Here is a 17,569-nt window from a genome sequence, read left to right as displayed (position 1 = left end):
GGGAAATAGATTTTTGCTGTCATAATTTGTCTTGGGAAAAATTAGCAGAGAGAAGGGGGTACTAAAGGCACTGTCTTTCTCAACTGTGATCTTTCCTGTAAGTAGATTAAGAGTTGTGAGGAATAGTTTAGTTATTATCATTGTTACTACTGTAATTTACTGATTGAGAACACTTTATTTAATCATAGTCCAAGCTGAATAGTAGGGACAGTCAAGTTAAAAATTTAAATAATAATAACAAAGGTTTAAAATGGAATTACTTAGGGATTTAGTGAAATGTTTGCAAAGTTAGGTGCTACTTTTTAGATGAGATAGAGCTAGATGGTTTTAGACCCCCCCACACACACACATACCTACACCATAAGTATAGATTAGTTCTATTAATTTACCAAAAGATAACTTGTTGGGGAATGTGTTGGCCTCACAGAGCAGGTTTTGATGATGCACAGTATTACTCAGCTTCCTATCAGCAGATATGTAAAGGAGGCCTGCCTATACCTGAAGATTACACTGTTTGTCTAGAGGTATAGTCTTACTGGATCTGGTGCCCTGGAGGCATTTGTGTTATTTGAAGGCACCTGGACACTAACTCTGCTTTCCCCACCCCATCTACCCCCAAGGCAAGGATGCGGCTTGCTGTGTTTGGGAACATGATAGAACACCACCTGTAAATTTATCTGGAAATGAATTATATAAAATTCTAAGATAAAAGCATTACGCATGCAGAATGGCAGGCATGAGAAGTTCTACAGAATCAATCCCCAGTGAAACAACCATTGCTGGTGGGAATTATAAAAACAATAATCACTTAAAGTCTCTGGAAATTGCCCTAAGGGCATACAGCAAGTGAAGAACCATTTATTTAAGAAAAGCTAATGAAGCCCAGTAATAATAGTGAGATTCCGTGGCATTTGAAGGCACAGCCTGCTCCCTCCCCCAACCCCTGTTCAGACAGAAGCTTCCTTCTGGGCACGTGTGGACAAGATGAGGATCCCTCGGCTGCCAGCTCCCAGGCAAAGACTATGATATGCCTCCTCTAGGGGCAGGTCCCCAACATGTCTTATCCCCTACCCAAGATCTCTGTTTCAGGGGCTAAATTTCAGGGGCTCTCTTCCTCTGACCAGCCCCTTCTCAGAGGACATTGCTCTACCTTCTGCACGGCAGGCCGAGAATACAGGGGTCTCTACTGCCCTTGCTCCAGCACATAGGGCAGAAGTTCCATGTCAGGTGAGCGGAGCCAAGACCAGTGGCTACTGCCCCTGCCCAGCACCCTGCTCATAAAACAGGATTGTACCTTTGAGAAAAGCAGGCCACTGTCCAGCCCCCAGCTCCAGGGGAAGAGGCGGACCATAAAACATACAGCTCAGAAGCTCTCCCCAAAGGAACTGACGTTATTTAGAAGAACATAGGGAAGGTCAAGCCAAGGGACGCTCTAGAGAACAATGAAAATTTTGGTGGTAAACAACTAAGAGGAGCCTGGTAGTTCCATGAAGGCAGCAAACTAAGCTGCAGACCATCTAGTTTACCAGAGAGAACCAGGGAACGAGACAGCTAAGGAGAGCCTTCCTGGAGTCAGGATAAACTTCATAGACTGGCCACAGAAACTACCCCTGCAAAGGGGCCCAAATTTAATTGAATGAGACCATGGAGTAATTTATACCACAAAGCATTGTGTAAAATAATAGAACAATCATCAGGTAATAGAGTCCGATCTATATTAACTTAATTCCAGTGAGATATTGAAATGTTACTCCTATATTGCTCTATTACATCTTTCCACTTTTTGTGGTAATTTTGTTATATTACGTTGATATATATTACAAACTCAACAATAAGTTGTTACATAGTTGTTTGTATAATTTTTATCTACTAAGAAAGCTGAGAGAAGAAAGGAGAGCAATTATACATTTATAGGTTTGTCATATTAACCTTCCTTTTACCACTTTGGGCTATCTTCATTCATTCCCCTGGATTCCTTTGTCCTATTACTGTCAAACATGTTAAAATTTTCGATGGTATAGACCCAACAATACCATTATTCTACAATTTCTTCCTAAGTTAATTAATAGAAAAAAATAAAATGGACATTTTCTTACATAACCATAATGCTATATACCTAAAAAATTAACAGTAATTTCTTAGTATCATCAAATCTCCAGTGCTTAAACAGATTTCCATGATTGCTAAGAAAATTTGTTACTGTTTTTTCCTTGTTCTTAACAGCTCTAGGGACAGGTTTTGGTATGAAGAACATGGGTTAGAAAGAGTTTCTAGACTTCTACTCTACCTAATTTTTAGTATTTCAAGGAGCTAGGAACTGAGTGTACTTGGTAAAGAAGAGATTCCATGATGACGATAATCCAATTTAAATTAGTTTGAAAACTTAGAAGACATTTTTCAGATAGACTCCATTTAAAGCATTGTTTTTTGGGACTTCCCTGGCGGCACAGTGGTTAAGACTCCACGCTCCCAATGCCAGGGGCCCGGGTTCGATCCCTGGTCAGGGAACTAAATCCCACATGCATGCCGCAACTAGTTCACATGCCAAAACTAAGGAGCCAGCAAGCTGCAACTAAGGAGCCCATGTGCCACAACTAAGACCCAGCACAACCAAATAAATGAATATTTTTTAAAAAAGCATTGTTTCTCAAGTGGGATTTGGAGAAGATATATCCGAATCACCTAGGGACATTTCCAGAATATATATTCTTGCCAGTCCTCACTCCTGCATGCACTGGTCAGGATCTGAGCAGAGGATAGGAAGCTGAAGCAGTGGCCATGCGTGTTCTGAAAAGACTACTCCTTCCAACCCTAATAAGAAATAATAGAAAAATCATTGATTCAGATACATCTAAACCACCTTTAAAGCCCACAGTATTATGGAATTGTTACTTTTTTCTTAAAAGCCATTTTGAACTAAGATATATTGGATCAGTCACGTTAAGGATGCAGTTTTAATAAGTATGTTGAAAACTCATTTTTACGAATCAAAGGAGAGAAAAATTTATTTTCTCCAGGAAAATCTCTGGCCACAATTTTACTTATAAAACACATCAGAGATATGCCTTCATTCTCTCAACCACTCATTTCTGTGTGCAAGATGCATCTTGTTATTTAATGTTTCCAGTATGTCCTCTGTATTCACTAAAAGAAATGTGTCTCTATAGTGGACTTTGGAAGTCCTTTAAAACTGGAGCGATTGTTGGCCTTTGACAGATAAGTTCTCTAAGCCACTTGGGTTCTAATGAGAACTGGGGACATTTTATTTGTTTGATGGTGGTCTTTTTTATTTAGGAACTCTGATTTAGTAATGATCTTTGCTGAAAGAGATATAATGAGATCTCAGAATAGGATTGTGCTAAAATATTTCAGAAAGTCTCTTTTTTTGGGAGGTTTATGGTTGAAAGTAGATAAGGTTTCTGTTTTCTTTTGACAGATTTTTGGAGCGTACGCAACTCATCCTTTCAAGTTCAGTGATCACTATTATGGCACAGGCGAAACTTTTCTCTACACATTTAGCCCTAACTTCAAGGTACCTAGATGAAAGAAATACCCAACTTCCTGGTGTCACGGTGTCAGGAGGGTCGGTGGGGTTGGAGGTGGGGGGCCGTGGTTGGAGCAGCAGCTGTCCCATCCCGTAACCTCGTCTGGCCTCACTCTAGCCTGGCCAGCACTTCATGACTGCCGCACAGAAACTGCTTAGATCCCCTCCCCAGGCCTTGGGAACTGCTCTTTTGCATGGTCTAAGATCAGGGAGGGGTTGCAAGTCAGAGCCAACATGTGCCTGAGAGGTCTTTCCTACCTCATAACCCCTTTGGAGATCTCATCCTGGTGTGGGAGAGGTCTGGCCGTCAGGAGCTTCCTCAGCCAATGGGTAGTGCCCTTGCACACACACAGGTACTATGCTGTTACTCCCTCTTTGCAAATTCTCCAGATTGAAATGTCTGTTCTCTGTCTTGTGTTCCTGTCCTAAGGTCTTTAAGTGGAGTGGAGAAAACTCATACTTTATCAATGGAGACATAAGTTCTTTGGAACTTGGTGGTGGAGGGTAAGGTTTTTGTTGTTATTATGAATTACCACCTGACCTGAGTGAGCCTGTTTTGACCCAGGTAACTGAAACTTTGGTGTCCGGTGATTTTAGCTAGTCCATGTGCTTCGACTATTTAGGACAGTGTGGTCTAACACATGACACTAGGAATTGAAGATAAAGTGACTTATTTATGTGTCTAAATGAGGGACTACTGCCACCCGTCTTTTAGGAAAGATGGGTCATTTAAATGAAATAAAGGAAATGTACCTTTTGTTTTACAAGCAGTTTAGGGTTTTGTCTGTCTACAGCATAAAAGAAAGAAGTTGGGGCAAGGGAGGACAGAAAGTGTGCACATAAAATTGAAATGTTTTCACCATTTTATTAACCTTTTCAGGGGACGATTTGGTTTATGGCTAGATGCTGATTTATACCATGGACGAAGCAACTCCTGCAGCACTTTTAATAATGATATTCTTTCCAAAAAGGAAGACTTCATAGTTCAAGATCTCGAGGTATGGACATTCGAGTGAAATTCAGACTGCCTTAAAATACAACATTAAAAAGACTGGGTTCAGTCAGCCCTGCTAAAGCTGGCTGGAAGAGCAAGCCCCAGCCCAGACTGCCTCATTCCATCATAGTGCTTTCTTTCTGCCTTCATCTCAGCGTGTGATCACATTGCAGAGAGATTCTGAAAGGTACATGTGGAAGGCAGACGATGAAGAAAGAAATCTGAAGTCCAGATTGTTCAAAGACTCTATACTCTCACTTCCTTCAAATCCATACAGTGAGGAATCAGAATATTTATAGATGTGAGTTGAATGCAATTTTTATTTTTGTTAACTGTGAAAAAGAAAATACTGTGGAAATATATACATTCCTCGTATATTTATCAATATAATTTTCATTACCAAAACGTACAGCATACTGTTGTTTGCCATGGAAAAGTTCAGTCTCATTTAGAAAACTTCAAAGTGCACAGCACTTAAAGGGAATATATGATTTTTAAAAACTGTTTTATTTATTATTTCTAGTATATTGTCTGAAATGTGTTGGCAGTTTTTTCTTTTAATGTGTCAAATTTTGAAATAAAGAAATGTATACATTTTGTGCTATGTTTTGGCAACAAACCCATTTGATTTATATAGTTTTATATTAAATTTTTTTTTGCCCTGATTATTTAGGGTGATATGTATATGTATGTGCTGCTTAATGTCCAAATATATATATGTATACACACACATATATACACACATAATTCTGAATTTTTAAAAACTCAATACCAATGTTTATTGATTTGACTGTTGTAGGCCAGCTTTCCATTTAGTCGTTAAAAAGGTACATTTTTAGTTATTTACTCTGAACATAATTGTGTAAAAGAAGAATAAGCTATTTCTCTCAGTCATAAGTAGATATTTACAGAAATGTATACCTTTATGATTCTAGATTTAGAACAAACCCTGCTTTTGAAAAGAAAATGTTTTGCTTCTTATAAAATCACGTGTTAATAACAAAAATTGTATTTTTATTGGATTTTTTTGCATAATTTTCCCCAAGTTTTTACATTAATGAACAGGCCTCTGTTTGAAATGAGACTGAGTGTTTTAATTTCTGTATATTTTATATCAAATGAAAAAAATGTCAAATTATCCCAATTGTCTTGATTTCTAAACTCTTTTATTTGAGAAAAATCAATGCAAAGAAATGCATTCATACCAAAACTGGAATAAAAGGTAAAAACTTGTTTTTTAATATCAACTCACTTTCACATCATAAAACACTCTTTTATTAAAGTTAATAATAAAGATTTGTTAAAATTTTAACAAATATTATTGACTGTCAGATTTTTATGAAAGCCAAAGACTGCTGATGGAAAAAAATGTCAAATAATAGCCAAAGCTGAGAAAGTGGTCTGTCATAAGTTACATACCCAGTGATCTTTGAAGGAAAAATTAATAAAAAGTAGTGTTTATATACTTGCATTTTAAAGAAGTAAACAGTTCTTAGAATGTTGGCCTTAAGCTGGCAGAATATTTCCTTTAGCTTATTCTCTTATTTTAGACTATTTATAAAAGAGAACAAACAAATTGCCAAGTGGCCTCCTGTCAGATCAACAGTTATTTTACTCCACCCACATTCCATGCAAGTTTAAATGAACGCTATAAAATCTTAAGTCTATAGCCTGGGTGTACTTTCACCCAAGTTCTCCTATTGAGAACTCTTGATTAACAAGTTATTGGCAGTTTAACCTTAACCTGCTTGTTAAATTATGTGTTGGTATGAGATACCAGGAATGTCTCTTGATGATCACGTTTACCATTTATGCCATTTGCAACCATATGCTATTAACAAAATGGTCATTTTGCATATAGTTCACTCCTACCTAGTTTAGTCCATGATATTATACTTGTGAGAGCATATCCAGATGCTGTGTTCTCTATTTAAAACAGTATTGTCCAATCAGAAATGTGTGGCCCTTCATTTATGGATACTGAATATATGTAATGCAGTGCTAGCCCAGTATTTTCAATAAAGGAATTTATGCATTCAGTGTGACTTTCTTTCCTGAGGATTCATTCAACAAATATTTATTGCATGCTAGAGCTTTTACTTGCATGAGAGGATGATGAAGTATCCAAGACTAAATAAATAAGGTCCAGTGCTCATGTTTTTATTGCTGCCTTAGAAATTCTCTCTTTGTTCCCCTGTAGCCACTCTCCTATTCTTTCATCAGTTCATGAAAACTGCTCCTGTTACAGTTACTAGAGAAAACTCTTGGCTCTGTCTAGCAGTTTCTCTGTTCTCAATCCTAGCTGTTCTTTGAATAGTGACTTTCTTTTTAACATCTCTCTCTTGACCTACTTCCTAACTTCCATGAGAGACACCTTACCTTACCCTCTGATTTTCTTTGACATCCTGTCTCCTAGCCCCTAGAGATGAAGACCTCAAACAGTGTTCATTCCTTGCCAATTCCTCAGTTCATGAATCTACATCAAAAGATGTGGATGGGAGGGGGCAACCAAATGTCTCACCAGACTATGTTGAAAATGATTTAGATACATGCTACAAGCCACCAGGAACACCCTGAACTAATGTGAGAGGTATTATTGGCCTTCATTTGATTTCCCTTTCCTTAAATCCTTTTAAAGTTTTAGAGGCATATGAAACAGGACTAATAAAAGAAGTACTTTCCTTTTGAGGAAGGCATTAAGAATCTCTTAAACCAGAAAGGGAAGCTGAGATTCATGTTCTTCTTAGGATGCCTAACCTATTTTTACCAATATAATCAGATAAAGGAAAGGTACAGAGGTCAGAAACCAAAGGAAGTTCCAGAAACTAAACAGCTGTACTGGCCCTTTGTTCAAGTATTAAAAGTACCTTTGACTACTTCCTTCTGCCCAATCAGGTCACACACTCCTCATTCAGGGTAAGCCCTAACCTCAGAGCATCGCATCTTCCTACCTCCTTGCCTATGACCATTATCCATAGTGATCTGCCAACAAAAGGTATCTTAACTGAAAAAATGAGACTTTACAATTCACACCGAAATCTAAAATCCTACTGCCTCCACCCTTCTACTTCAGATCTCTAGTGGTTCAGAATAAAAACCAGACAGAGACTCCCTGGTATGGTCAAGCAAGCATCCAAATGGTGTTTTTTGATAGAATATCTTTGGAGACCTATTTACTTTCTAGATCAGTGCTGCTCAACAGAACATTCTACTCTGATAGAACTGTTCCATGAATGTGCGTTGTTCTTTACGGTCGCTACTAGCTTACCATACTGGTGTTGAACACTTGAAATGTGACTTGGATGACTGAGGAGCTGAATTTTTTATTTCATTCACTTGACCTTATTAATTTTATTTAATCTTAAAGTATTTAAGTTTAGCCACATGTGGCCAGTGGCTGCCATGTTGAACAGCACAGCTTGAGATCAAGATTTGGCACAGCTAAATCGTTGTCATCAGCAATGAACTCAGACTGTTACTCCCTCACCACAGAGAACCTTTAGTTCTCAGTACTTTGATTTATCCCTGCGATTATGGATCCTTACAAAACGTGGTACCACCTGAAGTAACAGTGTGTCTCACTGCTTAGGTCATCAACTAATAAAGAGACCAGAGGGTTCAGTTCCCTGATCACACTGAAAACTTAGATCTCTATAGGATTACTGATCTCATCTTTAAGGAAAAATAATGAAAAACCTCTCCCAGTGCCCAGGCCTTGTCTCAAATAAACATCTCCTGCCTTGGCCATCAGAATGTTTTGTTGCCATGCTGGACATTCTACTGCCATGGCAGTCCTATAGGAGCCATACCCCTCACCAGGCACCCGTCCACAATCACAATGAACCACAGGAAGGAAAAACAATTTACTCCTTACACAGAATTGTGCAACCAGTTTCAGAATCATCAAGGAATAATGAACTGCCCAAAATGCCTCAAACAGTTCTATTCAGTGACCAATCTTCCTTATTAAGCTTGCCAGCTGGGATGCCCAGTGGCCACATGCACACCCAGAGAACCTGCCTGCCTGTGGAGAAAGTTTTCAATATCAGCCTGTTAGAATGAAGGGCGATCAAAAGGCATAAGAAAAGAAACGATTAGATAATCTTGGTGTCCTATTTCCCTATCAACAAGAGCCCATCATTTCATCAACCACTCCACTTCTAGGGTCACAAAAAGCAACCTTGATTTAGCTTAATATAACTCTGAGGTTACACCGAGGAATACACTAAACAAGAAACACCTACAAGAAACATTCACATTCAACAAACTTGGATGATAAGGCATGTCTTCTCATGTCTCTGCAGCTAAAAAATCCTCCTTACCTTGACATATTTTGAAAACATGGGAATTCAGCCAATCAATTCAGCCTTTAATCCCCACAGCAGTCCATGGTTTAACCACAATCTCTACAGGCTGGAGGATCAGCCACATTTTACCTAACAGCCGACTGAGATCAGCCCTTTCATCTTTGAAGATTCCAATTAACAGTAAGAATATTTCTACAAAGATACGCTGTGTTGAGGTACTGTGTTTACCTTGAGAGCTGTTAAAAGGCCCCATTATTACTCCATACCCAGCAAGGCCTAGTCTTGTTCTCTTACAGCATTTGTTTCCCTCTTAGATCCTCCAAAGGGTCAGAAAAGAGGGTAGGTTTGACCTGGGGTGTCCCAAGGAGAGGTGGGGGATATATGACATATGTCCCTTTCAGCAGATCATACAACCAGATCACCCAGGTAGAACTCAAAGCTTCTAAAGACTTCAAAAGGCAACAAAGCATGGATTAAGGCATGAATTCTCTAGAGCCAGACAGTCTGGGTCTGAATCTCAGCTCTAGAGCTTACTAGCTGTGACCTTGGTTAAGTAGTTTAACCTCTATGTGCTTCATTTTCCTGATCCCCATTATGGGGATAATAATAACCACCCCATGATTGTATCAGGATTAGAGCACTTAAAATAGTGTCTGATGTAAAGTAAGCACTGCTAAGGGTTAGATAAATAAATTAATGAAGAAATACTTCCCTCGAATGGAGGAATCAACTAATGATGTGAGAGCTGCAAAGGAAAGTTCATCTTCTAAGACAGCAACTTAGTTATGAAAACTACTTTCAGACATATTCAATGGTTCCCATTTGCTATTTAGAATTTTTAAACTGAGGTTTTGTTTCTTTAATTAGAAAAGTAATACGTGTTTATGGTAAAGTCTTCAAACAGTACAGAGGGAATTCAGTAAAAGACAAATATTTCCTCCCCTATATCCCGAGAGGTAACAACCACAAAAGTTCCTTGTGTTTCCTTCTAGGGCATTTCTACGCATATATCCTTATTTATATCTTCTTCATATAAACAGAAGCATACTATGCACGCTGTTCTTTAGTTTGTCTTTCTGATTTAACAATATACTATGAACATCATTTTTTATCGATACAGCTAGATTTACCTCATTATTTATTGCATGGATCTGTCATTGTTTAAACAGTTCTTCACTAATGGATTTTTTTTGGCTATTACAAATAATTCTTAGTGAACATCTTTGCATATAGAACTTTGTGCATTATGAATTTGTATATTTGTAAGATAACTTTTAGCAGTGAGTCAGAGAATATGCACTTTTTATCTTAAAAGATAATATTAATTACTCCTCCCTAAAAGTTATACTAGTTTACACCAACTGTGTATGAGTATGCCAGTTAGTTACTTCACATTCTCGCTAATATTGGTTATACTGATCTCTTTTTAATCTTTGCTGAATGTTATCTTAAGTTTCATATTCTAATCATGAATGATGTTGAACATCTTCCCACGTGTATTGGCCAGATTTGTGTCTTTTTTCCTGAATATTTTGTCCGAGTCCTTTATCCATTTTTCTATTGAGTTATTTGTCATCTTACTGATTTGTAAGATTTCTTTAGTATATTCACAAAATTAGCCCTTTGTCATAAACGTAAATGACAAAATATAGCAAATATTTTGCTCAGTTTATATTTTTGAAATACATGCATTTTTAATACATGAGAAGTTACTTACAATTTCTTTGTAGTCATATTCATCATTCATTTCTGATAAAATTTCTGGACCATAATTTTTTAGACCAAGTAACCTCCTCCAAGGTCACTTTGCACTGGCCTGTAACCATCCCATTAACACTTTGTCAACATCTTCAGGAAAGGTCTTGGGACAAGATCTGAATATCCATCTAAAGTACCATCCTCCAGTGAGTTAGCTAGAGCTGAGCAAGATTGATGGACGACTTCTAAATCTCCAAACCCTGCAACAACACCTTGCTGAGAAATAAATTCTGTATTAACAATAATAATATGAAGAGGAGAATGAGGAAGACAGGTAACATGTATTTATCATGACTTTCACCCTCCTTTTTATATGCATTTATCATATTTGATCCTCAAATCGAATATAGTGTAATTATTATCTCTGTGTTAGAGATGAGTAAACTGATTCTTCAGGTTAGGAAACTTGCCTGAAGTCACAGAATTCATGAGGGTTAAAGTCAGGGAATTCGTTTCCTGGGAAACAAATTCCTTCATTTTCAGATCTCTTGGTTACTGGCATTCTGAAAAGTGTAGACTGAAGGGAAGCTCCAGGGCCTCAGGGCTAATTTAGGGCATTGAAAGTGAGTCACATTCTGTTTCCACATGTGAAATCTAGAAAATAGTTCAGAAGACCATTTAAGGAAGATCAAACTGTCCAGTGAGCTTGCACTTTTGTGATAAGGTTGAAAGAGTGCAAAGGCATATGATAAACTGGATTCTCCAGTTCTAACTCATTGCATTGATTTTGGAAGAAAGATTAAATCAGGCAGAAAAATCAAGGACATTTTATGTGTAACATTTGTTATAAAATAATAATCTAGGCAAGTGTGTGGTACTGTGTAAGCATGAGGTAAATGTCAGCTAGATCCTGGAACCTCCATTTATCAGCAAGTTATCAATACTTAAACTCTCTGTGCCTCAGGTTCCTCATCTGTAAAATGAAAGCAATACTACCTTCCTCAAAGAGATGTTAGAATTAAATGGATTAATATATGCAAAATGTCATTATACTATTCAACATATACATTTACTTGTTAGAGATGTGCTTTTTTTCTTTTCCCTTCAACATTGTTTCTAAGATTCTTTCATGTTGTTATTGCTGCTATATTTCATTTGTGTGTGGGTTTAATATTCTTCTGTGTGAATGTACCAATATACCACTATTTAATCCATTCTCCTGTCAGTGCACAGAGTTGCCTGCAGTTTTGTCTGGCTCTAACCGTTGTCCTGAGGCCCATGAGAAAGAGCTTCACTGGGATGGAACAGCTGGTCCATGGAGTATGTATTTGGCTTTACAAGATAACCCCTCAGTGTTTCACAAAGTGATTGTACCATTTACATGCCTATTAGAATATTCTGTCCAACATCTGATATTGTTAGATTTCTTAGTTTTTGCCAATTTCAAGAATGTGCAATGTTATTTCATTGTAGTTCTAATTTGTATTTCCCTGAGTATTAATGAGGATGAGCATCTGTTAATGTATTTCTTAGCCATTTATCTCTTGTCCTTTGTGAGATGTCTATTCACATCTAATGCCTATTTCTTCTAGTCTTCTGAGAAGCGGTCACACAAAATCCTTGCTGTTACTACCTTAAGAATAATAGACATTAGTCAGTCTGTTAATCCCATCTACCTTTGATGAGGAGGACAAATAGATAACATGATGATATCAGAGGTCCTCAGGCCCTACAAGGGTATTTTCTCAAGCATCTCCCTTAAGTGGGCAATATCTAGGGAGAGAGGTGAAAAATGTCTGTGTTTTGCTTTGCAGATTTAGGCATGTAGTGGCACTTATTAGTTTGAATATGTGATTTTTTTTTTTTTTAGAAGCAGCATCAAGCAGTTTATTTGTAATAGTATTGGGTTGGCCAAAAAGTTCATTCGGGTTTTTCAAAACCCAAATGAACTTTTTTGGCCAATCCAAATAGTAAATATTTATTGAGCGCTTATGCATCAGGTACTATCCTAAGCACTTTACATATATTATCTCAATTAATCTTTACAATAACTTCTGACGGTCATGAGATAAGTACTCTATTATTATTTCTCAATTGAGGAAACGGAAGCCCTGAAAAATTAATGACTTACCTAAGGTGGAATCACTACTAAATGGTAGAAATTGAGGGAGTCCGACTCCCCAGCCTATGGCTTTAATCAATTAGATAACCATAGGTGATAGCAAGTTAGTTGGCAGTATAGCAAAAATAGAGGGAGGGCATGGTTGGTGCCCAGAAGCAATTTTGGGAAATGATGGGCTTTTGGGGTTTATGCTGGGTAGCGAAGGAAGTGAAGGTAGGAATGCAACAGAAAGCATTGAAGAAAGATCAAGAACAGAAATTACTAAGAAGTCAGGAAGTTGCTAGGACAGGTGCTTTCAGGGGTGTGAAGAGTCACTAAAGTTTAGGCATCTGGGTAAATGTCAAGTTAGGATTTTGCCACAGGAATGAGTTGTGTTAAAGAGGAACGGAGGCAAAGGGCACTGGAATCCCTTTGTGTGATTGAGCAGCTATGAATCACGGATGCTGAGGCTGTCTGAGATAACGCGGGAGTCTGGCAGCATTTGTGGGCCAGGTCCTGAAGCTCTCTGTGAATCTGGGGGAGTGACTAAGAAGCTGGTGCACGATGTGATTATGCTTCATGCTATAGCATGATATTCTAAAGGGCGCAGAGGGTGGGGAGTTGCATACAGGTGGGAATGGGATCACCTGGACTGGCAGTTAGAAGCTAGAGAATGCCAACACTGCTTCCAAATCTCTCTCAGCATGTTGGAAGGTGGGGGAGAAAAAGCAGTTTTTGTTTGTCGATGCTCAAGGGAAGTGATATCCTTGGGGGAATGCCAGGTTTCAGTTAAGGCAAGAAGGTGAAGGTATGGTTCTGTGAAGAACTTGAGGATACAGATTAGGGTGCTTACTAAGAAAGTGGCTTTTAAAGTGGAAAGAGATTCAAAGCGGTCAGAGACGGAAAAACGTTAGGGGAAAAGAAGCATAAGACACTTTGGGTATCAGTTAAGAAAAATAAAAAAAAATTTTAACAAGAAAAAGAATGAATGGTGAAGATGAGATTTATTGGCCTTGAGATTATGAAAAAATACAGGTGTGAATTTGACAAGAAAATTTACATTAACTTCAAGATGATGGAGGTGGGCTGATTTACATGGTAGCTGTTTTCTGTTGATTTGAGGGAGAAAGGAAGTGCCTCTGGTCTGGTTCTACTAAAGGTCTGGATCCCTCTATCATCCACCAACTCAATGATCGTGAGTAGGCTGATTCATCTTCCTATGTCTCATTTTCTCCATTTCTACAATAGGGGTAATAAAATCTACTTCTCTGATTTTTCATCAGAATCAAATTAATTTACATATATGAAAGTGCCTTAGAAAACTGCAAAATGCCAGACAAAGGTAAGGGAGTACTATTATGGTATTAGTCACACCAAACTTTGTTTATGCTGAATTCTTTAAGAGAAATGCAAAGTCTAAGTGTAATCTTATTTCTGATAAAAGTAGAAATTACTTTCAATGCTTTGAAGACATGGCTTTCAGGAAAGTATTATGAAAAAAAGCAGAAGTGTCTGCATTATATTCTGTAGGCAAGTAAACAAAATAACTTACCAGGGAAACAGCAAGAATGGGAAAGTTGCTATAAGGAGATGGGATTTTTTTTCCTTTTATCATTCTCTCCATTACAAATAATTCACACAGTTTCCACTTCAGCACAACAAATCAGGACTTCCCCTAAAGTACTTCAGCAAAGCTCAAACAGTCACAAGTCGGGACTCTGGGCCACTTGCCAGTATTTCTTCAAAGAGAGCTCTAAATAAGGCAGTTTAATAATCAGAAACTGGAAATTTCCCTCCTTTCCCACACACAAGCACTCCTTCCTCCCCTTCTTTTGCCTGTTAGACATTTCACTCACTCCAACAGATGGAGGCCAAAATCATGCAGTACTTAGTACCAAGCAACAGCCACTCTAGCCTTAAGTATTTCCTTTTATACTGTTTTTCTTAAGGAGAGGGAAATGTGTCCACGCTTTTCTTTCACCTTCAGAATAATCTAAAATTCTTGAGACACTGGTGAAACAGCAAAAAGTTACTCCTATTTACTAAATATAAGCCAGAGAAGGTGTTTGTATTTGTGTTCAGGAAATTTCTATTTAGGATGTGGAAAAGGGGTGTTACTGACGAGATGATACTTCATGAGATTAAGATAAAGTCACCAACACACTTTCCTATCCTCACTGCAAAATGGACTAAATACTGCACTGTATCAGACATATGGTTATAGTAGCTCCACTGTCTGTCTCTCCCCAAAACACCAAGAAATCTGCCTAAAAATGCTTCATGGCTTTTGACATCAGGGTTGAACAACTCAAAAATTTATGGAATGAGATTATTTATGAAACAGAGAATGATGAAAGGAAATGAAGTTTATTTGGAATCCCAAATTTTAAAAATCTGTTAAAATGTTTTCCTTATGACAAAAGTACTATACTTTCATTGTTGAAGACGTAAAATCTACAGATAAACCAAAAAAAGGAAAAACATCAAGACATAATTTACCCATCCAGAGATCACAATGCAAATATATTTGGTATGTATTCTTTCAGGTATTTTTCTTACAAATTCATATGTATATTTAATAAACATGACTCATACTAGACGTATCTGAACACATGTACATGTCAAAGTACCATGATTTAAGAGCACAGGTTCCCGTTAGACTGCTTGGGTTGGGGTCTCTGCTCTGTCACTGACTAATGGGATGATATTGGGCTGCATGAGATCACCAAAGGAGTGAGTACGGCTAAAGAGAAGAGTATTATCAATTGTGTATGTTAAATATGTACAGCTTTTTATGTGTGAGTGGGAAGGAGAGAGAGAAGGAGGGACAGAAAAACCTAGGACCAAAGCCCATTAGTGATGAGAGAGGTTTGGAAGAAGGGGAAGCAGCCAAGGAGACTGGAGAAGGAACAACCAATCAAGTAGGAGGAAAGCTGAAAGTGTGGTGTGCTGGAAAACAAGAGGAAAAAAATGTTTTATCAAGAGGAAGATAGGGCTTCCCTGGTGGTGCAGTGGTTGAGAGTCCGCCTGCCGATGCAGGGGACACGGGTTCGTGCCCCGGTCTGGGAAGATCCCACATCTAGCGGAGTGGCTTGGCCCATGAGCCATGGCCGTTGAGCCTGCGTGTCTGGAGCCTGTGCTCCGCAACGGGAGAGGCCACAACAGTGAGAGGCCCACATACCGCAAAAAAAAAAAAAAAAAAAAAAAAAAAGAGGAAGATAATAATCAACTTTTGCTGAAAAGATGAGCACTGAGAAGAGACAATCAGATTTGGTGACATGGGGGTCATTGGTCACCTTGACAGCATAGTTTGGACGGGATGATGGCAGTGAAAGGTTGATGGGAGACAGTGTGAGAGGAGAGGGGGAGAGGGATTCGGAAGAGTATAGTCAACTTTTGGGGGGGAGTTTGGTTGCAAAGGAGAGCAGAGAAATGGATCAGTAAGCGATGGGGAAAGCACAGACAAATAAAGGCTTGTTTTAGTATGGTATGATGTTCAGAGTTGGCTCTTAATAAATGTTTGCTACTGATAACAGTAATGTGACTTACATTCATATTGTATATTATTTTCAATATTGGTTATTTTTATTGAAGCGTAGTTAATTTACAAGGTGTTGGCTTCAAGTGTGCAGCAGAGTGTTTCAGATATATATATCAGGGAAAGATAAAAAACTTAGCCCATGTCTTCAGATGGTAAGTTGTACATCTGTCTAACTCCAGAGCCTGCTCTGAAGCAGGGTTGCTACTGGCCCATATGGTGCCCTTTTGAAATTAGAAAAGAGCACTCCATTTCACAAATAAAATTTAAAATTAGTTTATTGTCACACAACTCAAATTGCTATTTCTCAGGGGAGCTATCCAGAACCCCACCTGGTAGCAGCTCTGTCTGTGCACACACAGTGCCTATGTTTTTGCCTGTTCCCATACCAGGACATATAATCCAGACAATTTTAAATACTTTGTTTTGCTCCTCCCACTTCCATGGTAGGGAACTATATCAAGTCCAAGGTTTGGGAATGGGAAGCAGGTTTTTGAAAGTAACAGGTAAGTGAGCGAAGCAATCGCAGGTATCACCAGGGACATCGTCAGAACACGTGCGACTCCCACTATGTCCATAGCAGCACTATTCACAATAGCCAAGACATGGAAACAACCTAAATGTTCATTGAAAGATGAATGAGTAAAGAAGACATGGTACATATATACAATAGAATACTACTCATCCATAAAAAAGAATGAAATAATGACATTTGCAGCAACATGGATGCAACTAGAGATGATCATACTAAGTAATTCAGAAAGAGAAAGGCAAATACTATATATCACTTATATGTGGAATCTAAAATATGACACAATGAACTTATCTACAAAACAGGAACAGGGGCCTCCCTGGTGGCGCAGTGGTTGAGAGTCCGCCTGCCGATGCAGGGGATACGGGTTCGTGCCCCGGTCTGGGAGGATCCCACATGCCGCGGAGCGGCTGGGCCCGTGAGCCATGGCCACTGAGCCTGCGCGTCCGGAGCCTGTGCTCCGCAACGGGAGAGGCCACAACAGTGAGAGGCCCGCATACCGCAAAAAGAAAAAAAAAAAAACAGGAACAGACTTACAGACATAGAGAACAGACTTGAGGTTGCCAAGTGGGGGAGGGGTGGATTGGGAGTTCCGGATTAGCAGATGCAAACTATTATAAAGAGATTGGATAAACAAGGTCCTACTGTATAGCACAGGAAACTATATTCTATTTCCTGTGACAAACTATAATGGAAAAGAATATGAAAAAGAATGTACATACATGCATAACTGAATCTCTGTGCTGTGCAGCAGAAATTAACACAACATTGTAAATCAGCTATACTTCAATAAAATAAATTTAAAAAAACAAAAATGCTTCATTTCAGGAAGATTCATAGACAGGGCTTTTTGAC

At 38.4% G+C, this 17,569-nt stretch overlaps 1 protein-coding gene across 4 annotated transcripts in view; it reads left to right on the top strand.

Moving 5' to 3' along the window:
* The window catches only part of NCOA7 (nuclear receptor coactivator 7), a 152,064-nt gene extending 146,542 nt beyond the window's left edge, over positions 1–5,522 (top strand). For all 4 annotated transcript variants that reach the window (XM_060114979.1, XM_060114980.1, XM_060114981.1 and 1 more), the window contains 3 exons: positions 3,437–3,532; positions 3,975–4,048; positions 4,425–5,522. In XM_060114979.1, coding sequence (XP_059970962.1) covers positions 3,437–3,532; positions 3,975–4,048; positions 4,425–4,560 — 306 coding nt within the window. In that variant the 3' untranslated portion in view covers positions 4,561–5,522. The remainder of the gene's footprint in view (positions 1–3,436; positions 3,533–3,974; positions 4,049–4,424) is intronic.
* Positions 5,523–17,569: the final 12,047 nt, after the last annotated feature.

This window comes from Mesoplodon densirostris, chromosome 12 (genome assembly GCF_025265405.1).
Source record: "Mesoplodon densirostris isolate mMesDen1 chromosome 12, mMesDen1 primary haplotype, whole genome shotgun sequence".
In the NCBI taxonomy this organism is placed as follows: domain Eukaryota; kingdom Metazoa; phylum Chordata; class Mammalia; order Artiodactyla; family Ziphiidae; genus Mesoplodon; species Mesoplodon densirostris.
Note: the sequence above shows the minus strand (reverse complement) of the source record. Positions and strands in the feature narration are given on the sequence as shown.